Source organism: Vicugna pacos, chromosome 16 (assembly GCF_048564905.1).
Source record: "Vicugna pacos chromosome 16, VicPac4, whole genome shotgun sequence".
Lineage (NCBI taxonomy): Eukaryota > Metazoa > Chordata > Mammalia > Artiodactyla > Camelidae > Vicugna > Vicugna pacos.
The window spans coordinates 6787470-6804780 of NC_133002.1; the positions used below are offsets into that span (position 1 = coordinate 6787470).

The following is a 17311-nucleotide window of genomic DNA, read 5'->3' on the forward strand; positions in this document are numbered from 1 at the left end:
TTGTGACAATTTATAGCTAAAAGAACTCAAGAAGGGTAGGGGGGAAATTTCCCCCTCCCTAACATCCGTTATCCCTAGGAAGAAACTAAGCTTCAGAAAGGTTATGTAACAGTGTTTGATCATACGCCAGGCACTGAGAATTTAGTAGTGGTTTAATAGCTATTGTTTGTTGACACTTTGGTTTTGTACCAAGCACATGAAACATAGCATTTAACCTTTACAATGACCATCTGAGGGATGGCTATAATACTGTTATTTCCATTTTATGTAAGAAGGATCAGTTAACCCGACCAGATTAGATTTGGGTGCCTGAGCCTGCGTTTGAACTTTGTCACTTCCGGCCCTGAAATCCACTCAAGTACTTGGGTGCCTCCTCAGAGCTCAGTCTGATGGAGGTTCTGATCATTCCTGAGTAGCACTATAAATAGGGGGGCGTTCTTTGTGTAATCCAACATAGTCGCCACCCTTTACAGTATTCAATACAGTGTTTCCTAAATGATATCCAAATTCCAGACTCTCAGGCACCTGCCCTAGAGCTGAGAGGGGCCCAGGATCTGGAATTTTGACAAACACAACAGGTGATCCTTATCAGGCAAATTTGGTCAACACTGTTTAGGTCCCTTTGGACAAATAGCTTTGTTTTAGAGACCTCCAGTCATGGGCCTGGCAACAGCCACCCTTCAGGAAGGGCACAACCACCAATGTCAGCTTCTCACAGTGCCCTACGGGGACATGAGGGAAGAAGAATGCTTCAGTCCTCATCGTGTTACTCTGTTGCCAAGTTCCCTAATATGTGTACCCCTGACCCTCACATTCCATATTTTATGGACTTTGGTGAAGAGCTTTTGCATCCTTTACTTGCCCATCATCGTCATCTCCTCTGTCAGTGTAAATTCAGGTGGGCTTGGCCAGGAAACCAAATGGGACATAAGAGTCTCTGCTGCACCAAGAATCGCCCCTTCCTACACTGTGGTGTGGACAAGGTCTCGTGTACCATGTGGGGGACAGCAGAGTGGGAGCGGGCCTCCAGAACAACCTCCCCACAGGATGCAAAATGGGGTGTACTCTGTGATTACAGCTCTGCTAAAATATATCTGCCAATGGACTAACACTGGAAATGAATGGGCAGAAACGAAAGCAACTGTGTGAGCCGGTGGTAGGAATGGGGATGGCTTGTCTCTTGTCATTCTCTATTTTTCAGTCTTTCTGTAACGTCATTATATAGACCTAGAAATGAAAGGAACATTCTGAAAGTTTCTTAGTGTAGAAGACACTTTAAACATTTCTGTTATGTAAGTCATTTTGGGTATCATATTGATTCGTAGAGAAATTTTAGAAGCTAAGAACTATGCTGCTTAATATCACAAATTTTCAGAGTATATCCAACCTTAGTCTCAGTATCAAATCAAATCAGTTACTGTTTGTTATATTATTAACATGAAGACTCATGCCTTTAAACTTTGATGTGCAGGAAGGTGGAAGAGCACAGAGGCTAAGGTGGACTTTGGAGTCAGGTAGACATGGGTTCAGGTCTTGGGTGCAGAACGGACTAGTTCTGTGATCTCAGGCAAGCCCACAGTTTCCTCATTTGTAAATGAAAGCTAATCAGGGCCCAAATTTATTGGAAGCCTTCCCCATGCCAGGCTTTATTTACATGTATTATTATTTCAATCTTCATCTTTATCTTAAGGTATAAGGTATGAATTTTACCTCTATTTTACAATTGAGAAAGCTGTCTTCAAGGGGGAAATCAACTTGCCTGAGGCCATTCAGCCAATAAAGAATAGAGTTGGAATTCAAAGCTCCGGTGGGTCTGACCCTAGGAGTCATGCAATTATTTTTTTTAATTCTTTTCTTTTTTAATTGAAGTATAGTCAGTTTACAATGTTGTGTGAATTTCTGGTGTACAGCACAATACTTCAGTCATACATGAATATACATATATTCGTTTTCCTATTCTTTTTCACTGCAAGCTACTAGGAGTTCGAGATTTGCAGATACTGACTGGTATATATAAAATAGATAAACAAGTTTATACTGTATAGCACAGGAGTCGTGCTCCTAACACCACTTTATCCTACCTTACATGGGGCTGCTATACATAATTCAGAGATTTCAGGGAGGATGCAAGATTTAATGTATTTAAAACACTTTGCCCAGTATCTGACACATAATAAGCACTCACTATGTGTTAGTATAAGCTTAGTTATCAGAGGACACAGAAAGGGAGATTTCAAGGTATTTTGATGTATTAGCCTTTAACTATGGTGTTTATTTGTCATATCTGGCTGTCTTGGAAGGGAGCCCCTGCTTCCCCCACTGCCCCCCACCCCCAACACATGCTTCTTCCAAGCTGTGTAATTGGACGAGGAAGCCAACTTTTTCTGATTAAAGCAGGGGTGAAGATGGACTTTAAATGCAAATGGCCTGAGATGATTCAGAAGCCATAAACAATAAGAAGAGGACGTACATAATGGCTATGTCCTCATTCCTCCTTCTTCACTTCCATCTTAGGCTGAGAATGCAAAAGGGAACAAAGTTGGAGTCCGATCGCATTTTGTTTCAAAATCACATTGCCTCTGTCAACTGAAGATACTGAACGAGGAGGCAGCTTAAGGCTCTTCCTTCCCCTTGTGGGTGAGGTAGATTCAGAGGGAAAACACTGTCCCTGGAACTTTCTAAATGCCCATTTCATTTGATAACCAGCAAGATTTAATATATATTTTTAATATATTTTATATATTATTTTAAGTATTTATATCATATACAGTTATATATATTAGATCTTGCAGGTTATCAAGTGAAATGGGCATATATATTTCATATATATGTCCTCCCCAACCAAGAGATTTTAAAGGAAGGAGGAAGATGGGGCTTTACATCCTAAATCACCAGAAAGTGCCTCCAGGGTTGCAGTGGGAGAAGCCAAGATGCAGCAGCCTCAGAAGGGATCTACCAGTTCATGTAGGAGTCCCTGACCTTGGACAGGTCAGGAATATGACCTGAGTTTGACCCTGAGCTTTGCAGAAGAAAAAATTCAGATTTTTCCAGAATGATCGGGAGGCTCTGGGAGAACTGACAGATGTTGAGTATTGGAAACAATGTAGACTAGTCAGTTATTTCAATGCTTTCTAGAGATGGGAGCTTGACAGGAGCCTGACAGAAACTTGAATAGTCTCACCTCTGGAGAATATTTTTAAAGTATTTACACATTCTTAGAGTTGAGATTACTTAATGAAGTATTCTATTTAAATGTTAAACATTTTTCCAGTTTGGACACTTACTGGACATGTGCCTTTAAGAAAGTTAACTTATTCTCTGAGCCTCAGTTTTGTCATCTATGAAATGGACATAATGTGTATATGGTATGTCTCATAGAGTTGTTGAGAGAATACATGCAAAGCATTAGCAAATGGTAGCTGGTTGTAGTAACATCTCAGTAAACAGTAACATATGGTTATTATAAATTTTGTGCTTATTTCAAATTGAAGCTTCTGGAAAATAATTTTATGTTCAGCCTCCCTCCCTGTAACCTTGGAGAAACTGGGGCAGCTCAGCTTCATAGGAAATCTGGTTTACCTCGATAGTTCTTCCTCTTCCCTTAAATGGGTTTCTCCTTGCCAGAGTTTCTCTTAAAAAAAAGTCCTATCAATGATCAGAGGTATCCCATCTTTTCTTTCTCGGAGATAGTACCTTATCTTACATGAGTTTCAAGTGATCAGAGGTTTATACATACTTTTTTTTTCCTTATTTAATTCTTTGGGGGAGCTAATTAGGTTTGTTTGTTTATTTTTTTAATGGAGGCACTGGGGACTAAACCCAAAACCTCATGCGTGCTAAGCACACACTCTGCCACTGAGCTATACCCTCCCCACTATGTAATGTTAAGGTTACATAATTCGTGTTCTCATCTGCAATTCTTCAAATTAGGTTCTTCCTCTGAGGTTCTGGATGAGGGTGATGGGCCTTGATTTTACTCTGCATGCAGACAGCATACTCTGAGCCTGCTGTTTGAAATACCAATGCCTCTTTCGTCATCAGAACCTGATGTCAGCATTTTATTCTCTTGTTTAAGGCAACAAATCTATATGTTGCTATGTACAGTGATTTGGGGGTTTTCTATACACTTTCCAAGAAAGCCAATATGAACAAGGTGAATGTCTTATTGAGGTCACCTTTTTGATCCAGTATCTCATTTTTAAGGATTCATATATATACAAAAGAAAGAAAAGGCCATATGCTTGACTTGATTTTAATAGTGTAAAATTGCTAGTCACCCAACTTATTAGAAAGATGGTTACTGAAATTTTGTGTAATCTTCTGCGATACTGTACAATCGTTAAAAATGAAAAATTTGAAGACTGTGCTACAACATGTGGAAATGCCTGTATGAATTGGTTACTGCTGCAAAACAAACAACCACCTTAGAATCTCAGTCATATAGTAAATATTTATTTCTCACTTATGCATTTACAGGTCAGCTAGATTTTGGCTAATCTAGTCAGGATCAGTGGAACTTGGCTCCAGCCATGAATCGAGTTCTATTGTGCTTCACATCTTTCATTCCTCCGTGACTGGTGGGCTGCCCAAGACAAAGTCTTCATAGTGGAAGCAGAAGCCCAGGAAAGCAGACTTAACGCTGAAATGGGGAAAGCCTCTGTATACATCACAGCTATTAACATTTCATTTACCAAATAAAGTCATATGGCCACGCCCATGTCAAGGGGGTAGAAATATACTCCAGCTCTAATGCTAGGAAACTACAAATGGTACAAGTATAGGGAGTGATGAACTATTGGGAAGAATAATACAGTCTACAACAATGCCTCACAAAAAAGGTTACTTGGAAAAAACACATGCACAGGATATAAAATTCATCATACAGTTTGATCACAACTATGTGAAATAATTTTTTTTTTTACAAATCAACAATAGAAATAAATTAGTGAAATGAAAAAATCAGACCTGGCAGCAATCCCACTCCTGGGCATATATCCAGAAGGAACCTAATTTAAAAAGACATCAGCACCCCAAGGTTCATAGCAGCACTATTTACAATAGCCAAATGGAAACAGCCTAAATGTCCATTGACAGATGACTGGATAAAGAAGTTGTGGTATACTTATGCAATGGAATACTATTCGGCCATAAAAAATAACAACATAATGCCATTTGCAGCAACATGGATGTCCCTGGAGAATGTCATTCAAAGTGAAGTAAGCCAGAAAGAGAAAGAAAAATACCATATGTATCACTCATATGTGGAACCTAAAAAGAAAGAAGAAAGAAGAAGAAGAAAGAAAGAAGAAGAAGAAGAAGAAGAAGAAGAAGAAGAAGAAGAAGAAGAAGAAGAAGAAGAAGAAGAGGAAGAGGAAGAGGAAGAGGAAGAGGAAGAGGAGGAAGAAGAAGAAGAAGAAGAAGAAGAAGAAGAAGAAGAAGAAGAAGAAGAAGAAGAAGAAGAAGAAGAAGAAGAAGAAGAAGAGGAAGAAGAGAAGAAAAGAAGAAGAAGAAGAAGAAGAAGAAGAAGAAGAAGAAGAAGAAGAAGAAGAAGAAGAAGAAGAAGAAGAAGAAAAGAAAAGAAGGAAGAAGACAAATGAACTTAAATATAAGACAGAAACAGATTCATAGACATAGAATACAGACTTGTGATTGCCAGAGGGGAGGAGGGTGGGAAGGGACAGACGGGGAGTTTGAAATTTGTAGATACTGACAGGTATATATACAATAGATAAATAAGTTTATACTGTATAGCACAGGGAAATATATACAAGATCTTGTGGTAGCTCATGGTGAAAAAGAATATGAAAATAAATATATGTATATTCATGTATGACTGAAAAATTGTGATCTATGCCAGAAATTGATACAACATTGTAAACTGACTATAACTCAATAAAATAAAATAAAATAAAATTATGCCTGGATAACAAGATGAGAAGAACTTTTTTTTTTTCCTTTCTCGTTTCTCAAACATATATAATAGAATTATATTACCTTTCTTAATTGAGAATATAGTCAGTGTACAATGTTGGGTCAATTTCTGGTGTACAGCATAATAGTTCAGTCATATATATATACACTCACACATATATTCATTTTCATATTCTCTTTCATTATAGGTCACTACAAGACATTGAATATAGTTCCCTGTGCTATACAGTATAAACTTGTTATTTATCTATTTTATATATAGTAGTTAGTATCTACAAATCTCTAACTCCCAATTTATCCCTTCCCACCTTTCTTTTTTAAAGTAAGTTTTAGAAGCTTCTCACAGCAGGCATGTTATTTCATCAAACTAATTGTTTTATCTAGTATATTAAGGGTCCATAGAAAAAATTTAGAATTCTGAACAACCCAGTTAGCCAGTTATTCTTAGTCTCTACCAGTTCCTAATCTCAGACTCAAATCTAACAAACTTCCATCATACGGACCTTTAACTTTTGCCTAAAGCCAATTGAAATTCCTTTATGCTCCCATTCTCCCTTATTGCAATGTTGATTATTCTCGACACTCACCTCTTCGAAATCTCCAAAATGAGACATTCATTCCGTTGAATAGAAGCGTTGACCCTTGTAGTGTCTGATTTTTCGGAAAGTGGAAAGTCCATTAATAAATAATTACTGAGCACCTGCCATGTTCAAGGCCCTGCTCTACTTTTGGGGAAATAAAGACGTGTACATGTCACACTTATTCTCAAGGGTCTCACAGTCTAAGGGGAAGAGAAGTGTGTACCCTTCCATTGGAGGACAGAAAAAAAAAACAGACTAGAAGAAGGATTCACGAGTTCTCAACCCTGGTGGCCTATTGGAATCATCTGGACAACTTTTAATAAATACCAGTGTCCAAGCTCTGCCTGAAGAGCCTGATTTCATTGGCCTGGTGTCTGGTCACTGGTATTTTTTAAAGCTCCCCAGATGGTTATAATGCGTAGGCAGGGCTGAGAACCCTTGAGTTAGGTCTTCCCCTATACACCTAATGGACTGTCTGTGTAGACTAAGAACTGACAAAGAATTATCTAAAACAATTAATTCTGCTTTAAAAATCTATTATTTTTATCAAAAGTTATACAATGTATGCAAATAGTTTAAAGTCAAATGGTATTGAGGCTTATGACTAAAATTGAGCAATCCCTGGTCTCTGTATTCCCTTCCACCTTCTTTTTCTTTTTTCCCTGGGGGGAAGTAATTACATTTATTTACTTATTTATTCTTAATGGAGGTACTGGGGATTGAACCCAGGACCCTGAACATGCTAGGCATGTATTCTACCACTGAGCTACATCCGCCCCATCCCTCCACTTCCGACTCTGTAAATTCTTTTTAGAGAATTCACACATCTCCCATGCTCTAAATGTTAACATGCTGGTATCTTTTGCTTCATCAAAAACTAATTAATTGCTGAACTTTATTTTCACCCACCTAAAAGTATCCTAAAGCCCCCAAGGAGGAAATGTCAGATAATTGGAGCAGCAGGAGGCAGTGGGGAGGGTCTGCTGTTCAATCCAGGAGTAGGACAGCTGGACACTAGGTTCAGACTGGCTGGTTTGGTGGCCTGAGCAGTTCTGAGAGGCAGCTAACAGCACTTTTCCAAGCCCTGCCTGCTCTCTTGACTCTTAAAAGGCTGAAGGGCTTTATGTGAAATTATAGCCAGAAGAATATTTCCACATTTTCTCCTGAATTCATGCCTCTCCAGCATCAATAAGTTTGTCCTAAACCTTTCTAGAAATTAAAAACAGTCTAGAAATCATAATCTTTCCAAATTTAAAAGTCCTTATGGAGAGAAAAGCAGGATTGCATTGATGAGCACAGGATTGGGTTAGTTGTTTCAGGAGCTGACTAGCAAAAGGGAACTTTGATTTTATTTCTAGTATATTTCACATACAGTGGAAAGGATGCATGATAGGAGGGTGTTACTTGGATTCTGCTATGGCAGCAACTGCCTCTCTGGCACAGTTTAGAATGAGTTTGGTGCCATATATATATATTTTTTTTAATTCATAGAATGGCTGTAAAAGAAGAGACCAACTTAGGGGGATGATGAACATTTAATTGAGGAAGTCGGCATTTGAATAAGGACTTGACGGACAAGGAAGGATATCAACAGGTAGAAGAGACAGAAAAGGGTTTGAAGGCTGCGAATAGCACAGGCATAGCCAGGGGTCGGAAATATGTACAGGCGGGGTAAGTGGTAGAGCTGCCATCCAGGCTCCCTGTAAACGCTCGGAGTTGGATTGGAAAATTAACACCAAATCATAATGGAAGAGATCAGGCATGTGCAAAGAAAGACCCCACCTACAGACAGATTACTTCCCAGGCCAGCAGCAGAAAGTGTGCAGTTCCCAGCCTAGAGAAACATGTTAACATGTAGTGGGTGCATGTGAACAAAGTATGAAGGTGTTTAGAAGAGCTATGGTCAACCTGGAAACTTCAGAAACTAAAACACTTTCATCCGAGGCAGAGAGTATAGAACAACCAGTCATCCTTACCTTTCTAAATTTGCTTTCTTTTGTAACGCTGACCTATCCAGTCCTGGTGTTGGAAATATCCCTATTTTAGAAATGATTGCAATCGTCTAACATAGCCTGAAGTCTTCACACACTTGAAATGGATTGCCAGCTCCCCTTGCTGCAAAGCTATCCATATGTAACACGGCTTCCTATGTTACTGTTGAATATACCAATTAGCAAAAGCATCCAACCCACTTATTTACTACAATTCAAGTTCTGGGCCTATGAAGCTTGAGACCCATAGTAAGTATGAAGTGCCAACCAAGGGGCCATCCTGGAGTCACGTAGTCAAAGTAAGCAGCCTGGAGGGCATCCTACCCCGAGTCCCCAAGGCTGGGGTGCATTAGAAACACTGGGAGATGGAGGTATAATAAAAGATGCGTTAGGAGAGTACGTCAGGGGGTATCATGGAAAACCTTGAAAATTACTTTGGTTTCAAGACTGCAGGGACTTCCTGAAGATACGTTATTAGCAGGGATGTCACAAAATCAGCTCTGTATTGGAGGAGAACCTCTGTGGTTCACAAGAGAGAAGCTGGACTGGGCCAGGAAAAGTGGAAGCAAGGGACCAATTTAAGTCCCAGGGAAGAGGTGAAGAGGCGTGGGGAAAGGCCAGTGACCCTGCAGATAGACCGAAAGGCCCTGTCCCAAGAACCATTTCTGTGGCTCCAGGATATGCTGATTCTGCCTTGATTTCCCCACTTGTAACATGTGAAAAAGCATAGCTGCCACCTGCCTGGGGGAAGGGACTCCTCTCTCTGTCTTTCTGTGTTGTTTGAAATAATTTTCAGGAGGCTGACCTCCTTTCATAAAGCAGGTAGAGGTGTTTAATGGCTTTCGAGGCAAAACGGAGCTTATGAACTTCCTCTGACCGGGCATATTCTGGACTAAGCCCAAACACAATATTCCTCTCCAGGCCTGAAAACTGCTGAATACTGTCTAAAACGATGTGACTGTCCAAAACACCAGAGGCCTGGCTGAACACAACCTTTGTGACTCCATGCGTCTCAAATAATTCCATTGCTCTTAGCAGTGCAAGCTCATAGCGTCCTCTGTCCTCCCCTCTCCTGCACAGAATTGCTATATCTTTGGGCAGATAGCCACATTGGAACAGGTTGTGACACCTTTCCGCCACGCGTTTCGCGATTTCTTCTGTGGTCAGGTTTGTCTCTGTCTCACACACCCCAGGCAGAGCCTGGGCACGCATCGCTTCCTCGTAGGCAGCTTCCCTGAACGATGCCAATGTGCCTGGAGACAGGTTGAAGTGGGGATTTTCTTTGATCCTCTTCATTTCTTCTTTCATGACCATCGCTATTTCCAAAGCGCAGTGGGTTCCGTTGGTGACTGTTTTTCGAGGAAACTGAGCAGATGGAGGGGGAAGGCCATTGCTATCTGCATGATGGACTTGGAAAGGGTCCAGAAAAAGCCAGAGAATCCCGTGGTGAAGGTTTTCACTTCCAGTGCCCCTCACCTTTGGGTGGGTGATGCTCCTTGCCTTCACGTACCAGTCACCGTATTTACTGCAGAAATTCTCAGTCTCATCCATCACTATGTGTTTGATCTTTGGGAATTCCCCTCTCATGAAGGTTTTCCGGGTCACAGCATGGCAGGTGGTTTGCTGGCTGTTAAGGATGAAAGAGAAAATAGGCTTTCAGGCATATAAACAAAGGAAGCACCATGCGTGTCTTACTGTCTGGATTGGAATTAGAGGCTCGTTCCCATCTGCAAGCTGAGACGTTGATTCAGTAGCGTCCTGGATCCTACAAAACTGCTCAACTTACAAGTTAACCTGACAGACAGAATACACAAGTGCAAACCCTACTCTTCGGGGTTACCAAGTTAAATCTGCATGTGAAACTTTCGAGATGAACCCGGGTAGGAGATTTTATTATTTCTATTATAATCCATTTCTGCTGCTTAACAATCCCTGAAGATAAATCCCTTGCATCTAAAGGAAATCTCAAAAGTAATTTACACTTGTTGCTACTATTTCTTTCCTCTCTCTTTTTTTTTTTTAGAGCTGGAGAATAGTTACCTAGAAGCGTATCGTAATTTTCATATGCAAAAGAGGTATGCGCTAATACAGATTCCTCTGGAGCAAATCCTATTTCTTGGAGTCCAAAACAAGAAGTCTGTAGATTTCAGTGAGGAAAACATTAAGAGTTTACTGAATTCCATAACATGTCACGAAGGGTAGCAAATGACAGGGCTATGCCTCTATGAAGCTACTACCCTATTTACTTAGCCCAATTTTCCTTTATTGTATGTTTTAGCATACAATACACACACTATATATATTATATACATATAATATATTTATACACACACACCCATGTATATATTAAACAAACTTGGCTGTTTCTTGCCTCCTGTAATTTGGATCCAAGTACTAACACTCATCCCTACAGATTTCCTGACTTTATATATGCAGTCCCTGGGGCTTTACTCCCTATGTCCTGAGTCATTACTATTCATGTTCCTCTATTCCACTTTGGACTCTGCAGACTTCTAGAAGAAAAGCACTGGTTCTTAGCCATCTCTGCATCCCCCTCACATTAGCAGTTCAAAAGATAGCTTGCTGAATTGAATTTGCCTTTTGACTAGGATACTTTAAAACGTACCTAGGAAGCATGGTAAAGAATGCAGCCCTTAGCACAGTTTACAAGATCCTTCATAGTCTGTCATCTGCCTCCTTTCCAACTTCATCATCTGCCACATACCCACAGCTCTTCACTGCTCCAGGCAGATCTACCATTCCAATGCTCTAACCTCCTTGCCTTTGTGCTTGCTAAGCACTTTGCCTAAAAAGCCCCCATTTTATTCACTTCCCCTAGTGACATCTTAAGAGTGTGCCCAAGGATCTTCACAGAGAAGTATTTGCTGACCAATCTCCAGCCAAAGTTAAGATAAACGTATCCTTGCTATCATACTAATTACATAACACTCCCATTGCTTATTTTTCTCTTTGTCTTTCTTATTGGGTTTTATGGCAAGGTCTTCAATATATTTGTTGCCTCTAACACTAAGTGTACACAGTACCTAGCAGATATACAAATGGTGCTCAAAAAGGTCTGTCACATAAATAAGTCAACCAAACCGAAAATGAAAAGCCCTCATTTTCTGGATTGGATAACAATCCATTTCTTTTACTAAACTGAAGCCTGAAGATTTAAATCAGAAGCAAAGTGCATGTTTTCTACAATTATTGACTCAGAACAAGTCAAACAAATAAACATATTTTATAAACGAAATCAAATGGCTTTTAAATTCAAGTTCCTGTTAGGTATAATGTGTAATTGATGGAAATACTCTGTGACTTTAAAGCATTTTTAAGTATCGAGCAAAAAGTATATGTAAAGCAAGACAGGTTCATTTCCACCTTTCTTAAATTTAAAGACCATAGATATTGAAAAAAAAGTTTTTAATTACATCGATTAAAAGTTATACATAGTTGGCTATTTCATAATGAGATGTTTAAGCCTGAACATTGCAAAGTGCCGTTTTACAGCTCAACTACGTGATCCCAAATGTGTTTATAGTTTGGGCTCTCGCCCTTGCAGCTAAGGCATCGCAAAATCTTAAACTAAAACTGCAAATTACTTGTGTGATACTGTTGAAAAGACTGAGTAAATATTGGTGTATTTAGTTAGTAAAACTCTTACGTCACAAAATCCTTTAAGGAGTCACTTTCACAAACATAGAGGATCTCTTTTGGCTTGCAATGGAACACATCCTTAATTTTCTCTGTGATCTTTATGGCGAGGGCTGTCTTTCTGGTTCCTGGAAGGCAGTGGATGAACAATTCTCGTGTCTCCTGAAGGCTCTCTGAAAGCAGCTCGCACTGCTCTGCTATGAGCAAATTGAAAAATTCACAGCCCAGCTGGTCACTCAGAAGAGATCGAGAGCAGAGCGAGACCACGATGAGGGCCTGCAACAAAGCTTCCATTTCACCCTCATTAGCGAGCCTGTAGGCTTGGGGGTAGTGCACGGGGGTTTCATCAGGTCTACACTGTGTGCTGGGCAGGTGCACCAGCCTCGGGATGACACACACTTTCCCTGTGTAACCACCGACAGTTCCCAGTTTCTGCTTTAACTGATGAGCAGTGTTTCGGGCATACACAAGCCCTCCAACCCACGTGGGGTCTATTAAGATTGTGTAGAGCACCAGGGGGCTGTTCACGGCTACTAGGAGAGCATCACACAGGACATTCTTCTCCTTCCTTAAGCCAACATCACCAGCCCAGCTCCTGGAAAATATTATCACAGTCCCCGGAGAGCAAGGATATATCTGTGTCTTCACTAATTCCTCCAGTCCTTCATGATCTGAGAAGAGCTTCTTACAGAGGGATTCTGGTTTAAATTGTATCTCTTCCTGTGTCACTGAAAAGTCAAAGAATAGAAGTTACTAAAATTTACAAAAGCACATTGTTAGTATTCCTGCATCATCATCATCAGAAGAAATGAGCCTGGCCATGCAACTGTGAGTTTCCTTGTCTGCAAAGAAAGCACCTCCTCTCCGCAGGCCAGGGCTGTGAGGTTCCTATTTCTGGCAGCTCTTATACAGGGGAAGGCAATCAGGGAGGGGTCTTTACAAAACAGCCTTCTAGCATCCTCTCTTCAACCCCAAATGGTCCAGCACTGCTAGGAACGTGTTCCTTCCTGTTAAGGACTTTTGTGTGTGTGTGTGAACGTGATGCTTTTGGGAAACTAAGAACTGTCCTTTTACAATAGTGATTCTTCTTTTAAAAATATATTTTTATTGAAGTACAGTCAGTTTACAATGTTGTGTTAATTTCTAGTGGACAGCATAATACTTCAGTCATATAGGAACATACATATATTCATTTTCATATTCTTTTTAACCATTAGTTGCTACCAGATATTGAATATAGTTCCCTGTGCTATACAGTATAAACTTGTTGTTTATCTATTTTATACATGGTAGTTGGTATCTGCAAATATCAAACCTCCAATTTATCCTTTCCTACCCCCTTCCTCCTCTGATAACCGTAAGTTTGTTTTCTATGTCAGTGATTCTTAACTTGTGGCAATTTTGCCCCCTGGGGATACCTGGCAATATCTGGAAAAATTTTTTTAAATTTCTTTTTATTGAAGCATAATTGATTCACAATGATGTGTTAGTTTCTGACGTATAGCATATAGTGATTCAGTTATACATACATGTATTCTTTTTCATTATAGGTTATTACAGGATATTGAACATAGTTTTCTGCACTATACAGTAAGACCTTATTGTTTATCTGTTTTATATATTGTATGGTGTATCTGCTAATTCCAAATTTATCCCTCCCCCTAGAAATATTCTGATTGTCATAGCTGGAGAGGGGCTACAGGCATCTAGTGCTGCTAAACAGCCTACAATTCTCAGGGCAGCTCCCCTCAACAAAGCATTATCTGATCCAAATGTCAATAGCGTCAAGGTTGAGAAACTCTGCCTTAGGGAGTCCAGGTGACCCCATAGCTCACCTGCTTTTGTACTGGAAAGCTGGGGTGGGGCAGTTCTCTCAAATGTGTTCTCTCATATTTGGAGAACAAAAGCCATGTGTGACTGGGAGCCCGAAAGCACACAGAAGTATAGGGCAGATCTGATGACTGAAAACAGGAGTTCGCCATGTATATGGATTCAGGACTGTTGCGTCTGCTAAACCCTACATTTGACCTTCTCTAAGGGGAAAAACTTGGGCTAATTGCTACCAATTCCTTTCAGCATAATTTTAGAAAACAAATAGTCCCCTCAGCTGAAATCAAGGAGTACCTGGGAAAAAGCGTTGTTGTAGAGCTGTCTTAAAGTCCAGGACTTTGATGGGAAATGACGGGCTTCTTAGTGCAGACGAAGCTGGTGAAATCACGTGAAGGCTGTAGTCTGCGGCCAGACCGGAAGGAGCTAAACAAATCCATCGAGAGTTGTTTCAGATGAAGAAAGAAACATTTTTTTTTATTGCTCCTCTATTTGGACAGGTGATGTGTGTGTAATGCCTGAGCTGCTCCCACTCTTTCTATGCCTCAGATGGTTCACGTATGTTAGAAAATCAGGTCTGGGACTCCTGCATCTTCTAAGTCACTTGTGATTCATCTTGGGCAAGTCATTTCACCTCTCTCTCCTGCAAGGGTGAGCAGGTGATCCCTAAGATTCCTTTCAACTCTAGTATTCTGATTCCAGGTCACCGCTAAGAAGAAAAGGCTTCTAGGTGATGGGATGCGGGAGTGTCAGGAAAAAATAAGCACAGTAGTTTTTTTTTTGTATCATTATGTTATTAAAGTCCCCATCCAAAGTTTAGCTGGAATAGAAAATGGTAGGAACTCTAGTTTGGTGTGTATGCACGTGAAGAGTAAACTCAGCAATTTAGGACAAGGGAAAGAATAATTCAATAAAATCGCTCAAGCTTCTTTTATCAAATCTGGACATTACGGATCGTGAAAGCAAATTGATAAACTTCATTCAGCCTGTAAGTCCCTTATGGATTGATCTGAAATCACCAGCGCTGATTCTCATCAAAACTGTAAGGAAGTGAAAACACGAGTCCTTCTCTCCCACCACCATCCCCTCCCCAGCACATCCTTTTGCATCAGTTTTTCTCCACCTGGTGGTGTCCCCAGCCCACTGGTTGAAGGTATTAGCTCCTAATGTTCCTGAAACAATTCAAATTTGTCAACAAGTTTCCCTTGAAAGAATGAGTGGAGAGTCATTCTTAAACAATGTTTCCCTGAAATATCATTTTTAGAGACAGACTATTGATGAATGTTTTAGACTAGAAATATCAGCCTGCAAAACTTTTTCAACAGGCCTTTACAGTGCGTGAAAGAGAACTTTCATGAACTCATGGCTAATGGCATATGTTCCCCCAAAGCAATAGAAATCCAAGCATTTCTTGGCCTCACGGAGTTCATAGTCTGAGTCTTTGTAATAAAAGACTCAGAAAATAACACTTTGATAGGAGAAGGTTTGTAAGTAAAAGCTGCTTTCTATTCTCTTTTCATTCAATTTTAAAATTTTTATTACTTTGTTGCTTGTGTGTTTTTTTTGTTTTTTGGCTTTTTTTGAGGGGGGAGGTAATTAGGTTTATTTATTTATTTTCAAACGGAGGTATGTGCATATGCTAAGCATGCACTCTACCACTGAGCTACACTCTCCCCTCAAAGGCTTTTCTATTCTTTAACTGAGATATCTGACCAAGTGCCCACAGAAGGCAGAGAAGGGGTTCCTCCCTGCTGACTGGGTAATGACTTCTCTTCTGCTTTACCTGATTGAATATCCAGCATCATGGCTACCCACTCTTCAGCCGTCAGCCTGGTGACAGAATTGTCCCTGATGACCCAAGAGTCCGGGGCCTCTGTGAATACTACACAGCAGAAGGGCTCCACACGAACCACACAGACATGACCATACAGGACGTCTTTTTGGTACACGTTTAAGATTTTGGTAGTGCAATTCAGCTTCGGCTTCTCACAGCAGAAGTGGAACGTAGGCAATTTTTCTATGCAATTTCCTATTTCTTTCTTTAATAAGTCAGGGCTCACTTTTTCTTTCTTACATCCAAACACTTCTTTGCTCTCATCATCCACCCCAATGATTAGGTATCCCCCGAGGGTGTTGGCAAATGCAGAAACATAATGAGGCAGCATTTCTTTAATCCGAGGCACAATCTTTTTGGTGGTGAACCTTTTAAACTCGACCTGTGTTGACTCAGTAAAGTTGAGTTTCTCCTTATACATGAGTCTGTCCTTTTTAAAAAATTCTGAGGCAGACATCCTCATGTCTTCCTCTTCCTGAATGTATTTGTCAGGAGCTTTCTGAGACTGCAGCTCCTTCACCCTTGATCTTCCTCTCTGGGCTCTAGACTGCTTCTCTCGGAGAAGCTCTAGGGCACCGCTGGCACTCAGGTTGATAGTGGAAGTCACAGCTCTCTGATATAAATTGGAGTTCAAGCTGCAAATCCTTAGAGGGAGGCTGAAGACATCTGGCCTCCATGACTTCACAAAAATCATGAAATGGTGCCCCTGCTGCATGTAGTCAAGGTATTTCTGTGACCCTGAAGGAAGGAGCTTTTGAAAAGAAGTTTCCAGATCCTGTCCCAGCCCATGGCATCGGTAACTATAGTGTTTATCATTTATCTCTGCTTTGATGATGCCCCCTCCAGAATTTAACAGTGCACACGTAGCTTCGATGATTTTAGAATTCTCAGTTCTCTTCATATACTTGTTGGTCATCTTCTTCCTGCTGTCTTCTCCAAGAGTCACTTTGCCCACTTCTACAATTATCTCAGGGTAGAGCATTTCCGTATCAGCCTTGAGACGCTTCATGTCAGCAACACTTTTGTGCCTCAAACAATAACAGAAAGGGCTCCAATAAAAAATCAGGACAAAAATGTTTCTACGTAAACAAGAATTCCAGAGATTGCAATATTTTCTTCAAAGCTATAAATTAGTAGAGATACATTTTATTGTTGGAAGTACTCTTTGATGTAAGTGTTTTCTGACAACTTTGCCAAGAACTTTGGCCTTTCCTGCATGAATGGGCATCGATAAACTGCTTAGTATTTTACCATACTGGAAAAAATCGTATTGCTGAAATTTTTAGCCACTTTTCTTTTAAAATCAGGAAGCACCAACAGTGAGCCCAGATGTAAAGGACATGGGTTGTCACAGGAGCCAAAGCAAGTTATTAGAGAAAACACAGAAGTAATAGTTGACATCAGAAGATGCTCCTATTTATAATTCAAAGGGGAAAGAAAGGAATGCAATAGAGAACAAGGGAGAATAGTTTCGCAGTATATGTGACGTA

General features: G+C 40.3%; 1 protein-coding gene across 1 annotated transcript; it reads right to left on the minus strand.

The window, feature by feature from the left end:
* Positions 1-9104: 9104 nt before the first annotated feature.
* On the minus strand, positions 9105-16853 carry SLFN14 (schlafen family member 14). The gene is made up of 4 exons (XM_006219209.3): positions 15771-16853; positions 14285-14413; positions 12171-12888; positions 9105-10130 (listed from the first exon to the last, which is right to left on the minus strand). Exons 1-4 carry the CDS (start codon positions 16828-16830, stop codon positions 9296-9298), a joined length of 2742 nt encoding a protein of 913 aa, XP_006219271.2. The 5' UTR covers positions 16831-16853; the 3' UTR covers positions 9105-9295.
* Between the last annotated feature and the right edge of the window lie 458 nt (positions 16854-17311).

Bases quoted from the DNA above. Each gene is read 5' to 3' on its own strand.
- SLFN14 (XM_006219209.3), bottom strand. From the start codon at position 16,830: ATGAAGCGTCTCAAGGCTGATACGGAAATGCTCTACCCTGAGATAATT. The intron at 14,414-15,770 runs GTAAAGCAGAAG...GGATTTGTTTAG, and splicing joins GATGCTGGATATTCAATCAG to CTCCTTCCGGTCTGGCCGCA. The intron at 12,889-14,284 runs GTACTCCTTGAT...TTGACTTTTCAG, and splicing joins ACAACAACGCTTTTTCCCAG to TGACACAGGAAGAGATACAA.